This window comes from Anastrepha obliqua, unplaced genomic scaffold (genome assembly GCF_027943255.1).
Source record: "Anastrepha obliqua isolate idAnaObli1 unplaced genomic scaffold, idAnaObli1_1.0 ptg000009l, whole genome shotgun sequence".
NCBI lineage: Eukaryota > Metazoa > Arthropoda > Insecta > Diptera > Tephritidae > Anastrepha > Anastrepha obliqua.
Genome location: NW_026562178.1, coordinates 5,405,180 through 5,415,246, shown reverse-complemented (window position 1 = coordinate 5,415,246; position 10,067 = coordinate 5,405,180). Strand labels below are relative to the sequence as shown.

The following is a 10,067-nucleotide window of genomic DNA, read 5'->3' as shown; positions in this document are numbered from 1 at the left end:
GTTAGTAGTGTGGTTTATTATTTTATGCTGTATGGATTTATGTATAAGAATAGCAGATCCTCCAAATGAGTTGCATGGGTTTGTGGATGTGTATATATTATAATTAATAGGCGTTGGTATTGGTATCGAGTTTTGGATGTGTGTCTCTTGCAGGGTAATTACGTGTGGTCTGATTTGTGTTATTAATATTTGTAGTTCGTTGTAGTTATTTTGGTATCCTCGTATATTCCATTGTATGATTTTTAGTGAGGGCGTCATATATCAGTAGAATAGATTAGTGTTCGTGTTTTTGTTTTGAATTAACTAAATTAAGATTTAATAAGTATTTATATAAGGTGTAAGTAAGTTAAGAATAAGTATGTATAAGTATATATAGTTCTGTTTTTAGGAATATTAGGATAATTAATGTTTTGGCTAGTTGTGGTGTTAGTTGGGTTACTTTTTTTTGTTAAGTTTTTTTATCTGTGATTGTAGTCGTTTCGATGTATTTTTTGGTAGGATTTTTATCTTCTGCTTTGATGTAGATGTGGATTCTAAGCTGTCATCTGTCTCTGATTCGCTCATTACATCTGAATATTGCATGATTTGTCTTTCCATGCTATTTTCAGTGAGAGAATTGGTAGTTGGTGTGGTTGGCTTTGTTGGTGGTTTTGTTGGCTGTACTGCGAGTGGGTGATTAAAGTGTGGTGAGTTTTGATGTTCTGATTGTGAGTTGAGTGTTGTTTGTTTAGAAGTATGTTGACTGGTGACTTGTGCAAATGTATAGTTGTTGTGTGGATGTCGTTCTTTGTAAATAGCTCGTGCAGTTTTGTTGTCGACTTGTGAGGTGATCTTAATTGTTTGGATTTCTTTCTCGCGTATGAATATGGGACATTTTTTGTCGAGAGTGGTGTGATTAGTACATGTTACTCCGTTCGCATCGCAATTGCCGCATTTCGTAGGATTATTACACTTCTCTTGGTTTTCGTCGTTAACATGGTAATTGCTTGCACAGTTATGGCAGGACTTTGGACTTTTGCAGAATTTTGCTACGTGATTAAATTTAAAACAATTTTTGCATCGCATTGGTGGGGGGATGTATGGGCGAACTGTTGTTTTAATATAACCGATGTTTATTTTCGTTGGCAATGTTGTTGTGGCAAATGTTAATATAATTAATCCTGTTTCAATCAGGTCATTGTTCACTTTTTTGAGTATTTTTTTCACCTCGCATACATTTTGGGGTTTTAGTTCATCGAGAATTTCACTTTCGGGTATTGATCTTAGTTCGTTACAATATATTACGCCTTTCGAATAATTAAGTGTCTTGTGTGGTGTAATCTCAACTATGATTGTGTTTGAAAGTGCTGTTAATGTCGTTAATTTGTTCGCTTGTGAGCCGTTTTTGGTTTTGATCAAAATTTGGCCGCTAATAATTTTTTTGCAATATTCAACTTCGCCGCAAGTTGAGTTGATTGCTTTTTGAATCAAAAAAGGTGATACATTCTTTAAATTGTCTGAGTTATTGGGTCTGGACATGAGTAGGTATACCGGTTCGTTCGATGTAAAGTTTGATTGTTTTGTTTTGTCCCATTTGAGTGCAGGTAAATTGGGAGGTAAATTTACTTTATTGTCCGGTGGCTTATTCATTTTGAGTGAGGGATAAGAAGGTAATTCCTATTACACAAATTGAAAATTCACTTGTTCAATGTTATTAGTATTATAATTATATATATATAATATATATATATGTATATTTAGAGTTTGTTAATGGTCTAGTTGTTAAATTAATTATCACTATTTTTTTTTTTTTTTGACTATAAGACTTTGCGCGTTTTGCTTTAATATCGATTTTCGCGAAAATACGTTCGTATGCTTGGGGCAGTAGTTTGCGACTGTTTCTGTTACATTAAAAATGTCGAATTCTACTAAAACGCGCGATTCCGCTCTCAATGCCATTAAACGGTATATGGCAAAAAGTATTGATGAGGCATTCACTATGGATGCAGAGAATATTGCAAGCTACCTTCAGTTATTGAGTGAACAGTGGGTTCGTTTTAACGTTGCTCAAGACGCTGTAGAAATTACGTGTGGTGCCGATGTTATTGAAATTGAAGAAAATGTGCGTATCCAAGCCGAAACTTGGTACTCTACAGCTTCAGCTAACTTTAGCCGCGTGAAAAATTGTCGTACTAAATCGCAAGATAGCTCCACAAAGGCATCTGTGTCCACGGTTATACGTTTACCGAAAATGGAGTTGCCCACATTCTCCGGTGACTCTACAGAATGGATTGGTTTTTTCGACGCGTTTTCCTCGTTAGTTGATAGTAACTCTACTTTATCAGATGGACAAAAGTTGCACTATCTCCGAAGCTGCTTGAAAGGTGACGCGTGAAAATTATCAGTGGTTTTAAAATATGTGACGCAAATTACGTTGAAGCTTGGGGTCTATTAACATCGCGGTATAAGGTTATTCGTGTAATTGTGGAATCTCATCTTCGCGCGTTGGCTGAAATTAAAAGGGCTACGCATGACAATGCTGACGCAATCAAAGGTGTAATTGATGCGTTCCAACAGCATATTCGCGAGCTTAAAGCGTTGGGTCGTCCGATTGATTTTTGGGATGATTGGTTGGTACATGAGGTCGTCAGTAAGTTGGCATTCGAAACGCGTAAGCAGTGGGAGTTATCGCTCGTTAGTGATGATCCTCCATCTTTTGAGCAACTAATAACATTTTTAGAGATAAGATGCCGATCGTTATCTATGTTTACGTCGTCAACAACATCAGTACCAATTAAGGTTAAAACTGCATCAGCAAGCAAGTCGACAAATGTGTTCCACGCGGTATCAAAACAAAGTAACGTGTGTGCATATTGTAGTGGACCTCATAAAATTTACAGTTGTGAAAAATTTCGTGAATTGGACTTGTCTACAAAATCACAGTTCGTGAAGCAAGGTCACATATGCTTCAACTGCTTAAGTTCAGGTCACTATAAAGACCGTTGTAACAGTGCTTCCACTTGCCGCATGTGTAAACAACGTCATCACACTCTGCTGCACGGTGCCTTGCAGTCAACGACCGTTACCGCAGTGAACAATTACATCGGCAACGCGACGCATTCGTTATGCGCTGCTGACGCCACATCAAAGGTAAGCGCAAAAGCTTTTGAACTTCCAGCAAACGTCGACGTTCCACGCGTTTCTTCATGCTTGAACTCGAGCTCCAATCCACCCATAGCTGTAGAAAGAGTTGTGCTGTTATCCACCGCATTAGTGAAGGTACGCGACTGTTCTGGTAATTGGCAGCCCGCACGTGCACTTTTCGATTCTGGATCACATGCTTCCTTTGTAACCGAAGCGTGTGTGCAACCCTTAGGCCTGCCGCGATCAACATCTGAAGTTAACATTACTGGAATTGGGTCAGCGCAAGGAGGACGAGCTAGAGGTGAAGTATCACTTTCTCTTTCTTCTTTCTCCACAAATCAATGCTTTATTGTCAAAACGTTAATTCTGTCTAAAATTACAAGCGACTTGCCAACACAGACTATAGCTACTTCATCGTGGCCACATATCCGAGGTTTGCTTTTAGCCGATCCCCATTTTATGAAGCCTGGACGGGTCGATATATTGATTGGAATGGACGTTATGGATCAACTGATCTGTACAGAACTTCGTAAGGGTCCATCTGGAGCTCCTATGGCTCAACTGACGGTCTTTGGGTGGACTCTGTTTGGAAGTGTGAATGGATCTGAGCCTGATATGCCACGCTTACAGTCGTTACATTGCGATGTTCATTTGGATCGAGCATTGAACAAGTTATGGGAGTTAGAGGAAGCTCCGCAAAAAACGTATCTTACGCATGAGGAGCGTTACTGTGAAGACCATTTTGAAACAACGCATCGAAGGGAACCTAACGGACGGTTTGTCGTCGAATTGCCGCTGAAGCCCGATGTAGCTCTGGGAGAGTCGCGAAACTTTGCTATCCGGAATTTGTTACGACTTGAAAGAAGACTCGCTTGTGACTCCGATCTTCGTTTACGCTACAATGAATTCATGAATGAACTCATTGACATGAAACATATGCAGGTCACGTCAGAGACTATGAATCCAACGTATTATATGCCTCATCATCCTGTTTTAAAGGAAAATAGTACCACGACCAAATTGAGGGTTGTATTTAACGCGTCCGCAAAATCGACTTCCGGGAATTCGCTGAATGACGCATTATTTATAGGACCTCAATTGCAGGAAGATTTATACTCCATCTTACTTCGCTTTAGAACACACCGCTATGCTGTAACAGCAGATGTCGCCAAAATGTATCGTCAAATCTGCGTATCCTTAAAACACGCCGATTTACAACGCATCGTATGGCGTAGCCACCCATCCCTGCCTATCCAAGATTTTCGCATGGCTCGCGTGACGTACGGAGTGGCAGCTGCGTCTCATCTAGCTGTCCGATCACTTCAACAGACGGCAAGAGATTCGTCGAATGGTTGTGCTAGGGCTGTTGGTGTTATTCTCAAGGATTTTTACATGGATGATCTACTTACTGGTGCATCTAGTAAAGAAGAACTTCAATTGTTGCAGCAAAATATTTCCGAAATATTGAGGGAAGGGGGGTTTGAACTTCGTAAGTGGGCATCGAACTGCGCTGAACTAATCGCAAGCATTTCTAATGCATCTACGAACATATCACATTATATTGTCGACGATAAGGATGTTCACGCTTTAGGTCTTATCTGGAACACAGAAGGAGACTATCTCACGTTTGCTATTAACTTGAGGGAACCGCCAGTTAAGTTGACCAAGCGCATGTTTCTATCAGATGCAAGTACGCTCTTCGATCCTCTGGGCTTGCTTGCTCCCGCTACTATAAATTCAAAAATTTGGTTTCAAGACATATGGCGCACTAAGGTAGGTTGGGATGATATCATTCCTGAGTCTATCGCAACGAAGTGGTTGGAGCATCGCATAGAGCTCAAGCAATTGGCACATTTGAAGGTGAACCGTTGGTTTGGTACTGAAGTAGCTGGGTCATTTACGCAATTGCACGTATTCGCAGACGCGTCCGAGCGCGCTTACGCCGCCGTCTTGTATGCACGAACAACACAAAGCGACGGTAGCATTACTGTGTCATTAATTTCGTCGAAAACCAAGGTAGCTCCGCTTAAGCCGACAACGCTGCCACGTCTTGAATTATGCGCCGCTCATCTTGCTGCTAAACTAGTGCGAAGCGTGCTGCACTGCTGGTCTGAACTCCGTTATCCGCTTTTCGCTTGGACTGATTCTACTATAACATTGGCATGGTTACAAGCTCACCCCAGCAGATGGGTGACATTTATAGCCAACCGCGTAGCTGATATTCAAGAAGTTTTGCCTCCCGAATGTTGGAACCACGTTCGTTCTGAACAGAATCCTGCAGATTGTGCTTCAAGAGGTATAACTCCCTCCGAATTATTACGTCATCAATTGTGGTGGGCTGGTCCTATTTTCCTGAAAAGCACTGAACAATTATGGAAGCAGAAAAAATCTAAAGAGCACACTACAGAGCTGGGCGTACGAAATAGTATTCGTGCCCATGTGACTAATTCTACAGATTATTGGTCCGTGATGACAAAATACTCATCGTATTCTAAGCTGCGTCGAGTTATTTCCTACGTTTTACGCTTTTTGACTAACATTCGGGCTAACAAACGGCTTAATGTTATAAAGCGTTTTGGTACACCGAGTTGCCAAGAGTTATTTGAAGCTGAACTTCGCCTAATAAGGTATACGCAACAGTTTTATTTTTCTAATGAAATTTCTTCTTGCAGCGCTAAAAGACCAATCCCACTTCGCAGTAGTCTTTTGCGTCTGCAGCCCTTTCTGGATGGGACTTGTGTTCTACGTGTTGGAGGAAGAATAAAAAATAATGAAATCGCTCCAGATGTTAGGCATCCCATTATTTTGCCTAAGAATTGTCCGCTTGCTAAGTTAATAATCTGCGAAATACACAAGGTCACTTTGCACGCTGGGCCCCGCATTATGCAAACTGTCTTGCAACGTCGTTATTGGGTTATCGGCGCTCGTAGCTTGATCCGTAATATATACCATAAGTGCGTGAAATGCACTTATTTGAATCGCAATCTTACCACACAAGTCATGGGTGATCTACCTGTCATTCGCACAACCTACGCCCGTTGTTTTACTCACACTGCTGTTGACTTCGCTGGACCTTACCTCTACAAATTCACCCAAGGAAGAGGAGCTAAGGCTACCAAAGGCTACATTTGTTCGTTCATTTGTATGTGCACTGGTGCGATGCATCTCGAATTTGTTGGTGACCTGTCAACACCAGCTTTCCTAAATGCATTTAAAAGGTTCACAAATCGTCGAGGATTTTGTAAGGTCATGGCATCAGATAACGGTACAAATTTCGTTGGAGCCGAGAAGGAGTTGCGCATTGCATTTCAACAGTGCATGGCTGATATTAAACTTCGCTCTTTCTTTGCGGACTCGAATATCGAATGGCGATTTAATCCACCGGCTGCACCCCATATGGGAGGTTACTGGGAGACCGGAGTCAAACGTGTTAAGTATCATTTAAAACGCGTATTAGGAGAAGTTCCACTATCATACGAAGAGTTCAACACACTTTTGACTGAAATAGAAGCTTGCGTAAACTCTCGCCCACTCTGTGACAACTCTGAAGCTGCTGGTGACTTAGAAGTTTTAACTCCCGGACATTTCATAGTCGGTGAACCGCTTAAGTCAATACCGGAACCTGAGGGTCAAGGGTTTCGTGGAAATCTTCGACAGCGATGGCAAGCAATTTCTGCCATGAGACAACATTTCTGGCGTCGTTGGAGAGACGAGTACCTCGTGAGCTTACAACGTCGCACTAAATGGTTTCGTTCTTCACGCAACATTGAAGAAGGGGATGTGGTTGCTGTATTCAACGAGCCTAATCCTCCGACGAAGTGGACGATTGCACGAGTGATCAAATGCCATCATGGTACCGATGGACGCGTAAGAGTAGTTACGTTGAAAACACCGCATGGCGAATTGGTTCGCCCTATAGTCAAACTTTGCCTTTTGCCAACGAAAGGAGATTTATTTCATGAAGAAACTAATAACTTATCGTAAATGTTTTTCAAGGCTTTTCATTTTCTTTTTAATATTTTGTTTTGAACTTATTCAGATAGTTCAAGGGCGGCGGTATGTTGAGTTCAATTTAATATTAGTTAAAATACTTTAATGTTTTTCAACTTTTGTTATTTGTTATAATTTTCTGTGAATTAAGTAGGTTTTGTTTGTAAAGAAATGTGTATAAATACGGAACATTTTGTAAAATAAAGAGAGAAAAAATTGTAATTTTGAATCAGAAGCAACATATTTTAAATTGGGAATTTCTGCCGCAATATCATCGCTACAATAACCAACAGGAATTTGTGTTCATCATTAGTGAGGTCCTTCGATCCGGATATTTCATCGCTTCAATCAACTTGGTCCTACCGCAACATTAAGAATTAAGGATTCTCCCTGCAACGAATTTATAGCCGCCTTCAAGATTCTTCCTGCAACATTATTGGTTCTTCCTGCAACATTATTGGTCCTTCCTGCAACATTATTGGTTCTTCCTGCAACATTATTGGTCCTTCCCGCAACATTATTAGTTCTCCCCGCAACAGATTTGTAGCCGCATACAGGATTCTCCCCGCAACACTATTTGTTCTTCCCGCAACAGTTTTGTAGCTGCATACAGGAATCTCCCCGCAACATTAGTGAGGTCCTTCGATCCGGATATTTCATCGCTTCAATCAACTTGGTCCTACCGCAACATTAAGAATTAAGGATTCTCCCTGCAACGAATTTATAGCCGCCTTCAAGATTCTTCCTGCAACATTATTGGTTCTTCCTGCAACATTATTGGTCCTTCCTGCAACATTATTGGTTCTTCCTGCAACATTATTGGTCCTTCCCGCAACATTATTAGTTCTCCCCGCAACAGATTTGTAGACGCATACAGGATTCTCCCCGCAACACTATTTGTTCTTCCCGCAACAGTTTTGTAGCTGCATACAGGAATCTCCCCGCAACACCACCTAAGAATGCACGATTTATTTTAGTAAACAAGCTTTAATTAAATTTTTTTTCTACTCGCTTACAATCTGGATTACACATTGTTTGTCATCTTCACTTCTTGCTAAAACGTTAACATATTCTTCCGACAATTTTACAGCTCTTTCTGCATTGTCATTGACTACTTTTCAATTTCTTACAATTTCTAAACCTCTCAAATATCTAGGATCTTCTACCCATTCACTGCTGTCTAATTGAAGAAAGCTGGTATTAATATCAAATCTTTCAAAAAATTTTAAAGAATTTTCGTTTATAAAGTAATCAATGTCTTTATTTATGAACCATTTGAAATCATCGGAATTAAATATGAAGCGTTTAGGAGCATCAAACTGATCGTCAATCTTTAATGCTTCTACCATTTTTTGCTTTAACTATAAGATAAACTTTTATCGAAAAATGTTAGAACCCCTGTTTCAGGACTTAAGTACCATAGATGATTCCGAAATTTTCTGAAAACTGCATCGGACAGATTTCTATCGATCGTTCTATATTGGTAAACAGATTTGATGAATTCAAGCTCTTGATTCGGTGCAGCTGCAGCTAGCGGTGCAGAGTACCAAAATGGAACATACATAAACACGACGAACAATGCTATATCCTGAAAACTTTGTTCATATGCTGCGCTTAACTTGAAACTGTCTCGAAAAATATACATTTTTAAGCAATAAAGTGCTTTGGACATCCATCGAGCGTGATGGAATGCCCCCGGTTAATAAAATTTGAATTCCTTGACATTGATTGTGCCTAAAAATATTTTACTTAGCTCTAATAATTCTCGATAACCATCACAAGGTAGCGTAGTATTCAAGTATTCATCAATTTTCGAATTTATTTCTGGTATTTTTTTCTTTTAAGACTTTTTTCAATTTATTTTTTTGTATAGATTTATAGTTGTTTTTATCAATAGAAGGTCACTGACTTTGGAAGCGTCGCAAGAAAAGTAATCAAATTGGTAAATGACGGACACCTTAATGTGCAAGAAAAAACCAAACCATATGTTGGCAGAAATGTTTGTAAAAATAATTGAAAAAAAAACATTTCATAGCAGTGGACAAAAATTGATAAATTTTTTCAGAAATATTAGTTGATTAGATACTGTAAATGGAAAAATGTTTGAATAATTTTTATTTGGCTCAGATCCATTGAGCCATGCATGACATTTTTATTTAAATCGATAGTACAGTCCATTTAATTTAATGTTTGAAGATTATTTCATGCAAATGTTGACCGCGACTGCGCTTCAAATGGTCCATCCGCTTAGTCCACATATAAAAGCTTTAATGTTGTCTTCCAATGCGTTAATTGAAGCAGGCTTGTATGAATAGACATGAGCTTTAACAGAGCCCCACAAAAAATAATCTAAAGGCGGTATATCGCACCGAACTCGCCGCTCAACAAGTCCATTGTTACGCGTGCTGTGTGGCATGTGGCATCGTCTTGCTGAAACCACATGTCATGCAAGTCAAGCTCTTGCATTTTGGGCAAAAAAAAGTTGGATATCATTTCACGGTAGCGCTCACCATTCACAGTTACGTTACGATTCGCAGAATCTTTGAAGAAGTACGATCCAATGATACCTCTAGCTCATAAACCTCACCAAACTGTGACCTTTTCTTAATACATTGGTAGCTCTTGCAATTCTTCTGGCTGATCTTCACTCCAAAATCGCTAAATCTGCTTATTTACGTATCCATTGATCCAAAAATGAGCTTCGTCGCTGAACACAATTTTTCGATAAAAAAGTGGATCTTCGGCCAACTTTCCAAGAGCCCATTCACCAAAAATTCTGCGTTGCGGTAGGTTGTTCGGCTTCAATTCTTATACCAGCTGTATTTTGAAAGGCTTCACACCTAAATCCTTTCGGAGAATTTTCCACGTTGTTGAGTAACAGAGGCCCAATTGCTGCGAACGGCGGCGAATCGATAATTGATGGTCATCATTAACAGTGGCCGATACAGCTGCGA

General features: G+C 39.9%; 2 protein-coding genes across 2 annotated transcripts; one reads left to right on the top strand and one right to left on the bottom strand.

Moving 5' to 3' along the window:
* Nucleotides 1-435: 435 nt before the first annotated feature.
* On the bottom strand, nt 436-1,629 carry LOC129251225 (uncharacterized). The gene has a single exon (XM_054890579.1). The coding sequence runs from the start codon at nt 1,627-1,629 to the stop codon at nt 436-438; it is 1,194 nt and encodes a 397-aa protein (XP_054746554.1).
* Nucleotides 1,630-1,894: 265 nt separating this feature from the next.
* Nucleotides 1,895-7,107, top strand: LOC129251224 (uncharacterized). The gene is made up of 3 exons (XM_054890578.1): nt 1,895-2,306; nt 2,420-5,750; nt 5,796-7,107. Exons 1-3 carry the CDS (start codon nt 1,895-1,897, stop codon nt 7,105-7,107), a joined length of 5,055 nt encoding a protein of 1,684 aa, XP_054746553.1.
* The last annotated feature ends 2,960 nt before the right edge of the window (nt 7,108-10,067 follow it).

What these genes read in the sequence shown, in the direction of transcription:
- LOC129251225 (XM_054890579.1), bottom strand. Translation starts at nt 1,629, where the DNA reads ATGAATAAGCCACCGGACAATAAAGTAAATTTACCTCCCAATTTACCT.
- LOC129251224 (XM_054890578.1), top strand. Translation starts at nt 1,895, where the DNA reads ATGTCGAATTCTACTAAAACGCGCGATTCCGCTCTCAATGCCATTAAA. An exon ending in GTTTTCCTCGTTAGTTGATA is followed by an intron (nt 2,307 to 2,419) that starts GTAACTCTACTT and finishes ATTACGTTGAAG; the next exon opens with CTTGGGGTCTATTAACATCG. An exon ending in GCTGAACTTCGCCTAATAAG is followed by an intron (nt 5,751 to 5,795) that starts GTATACGCAACA and finishes TTCTTCTTGCAG; the next exon opens with CGCTAAAAGACCAATCCCAC.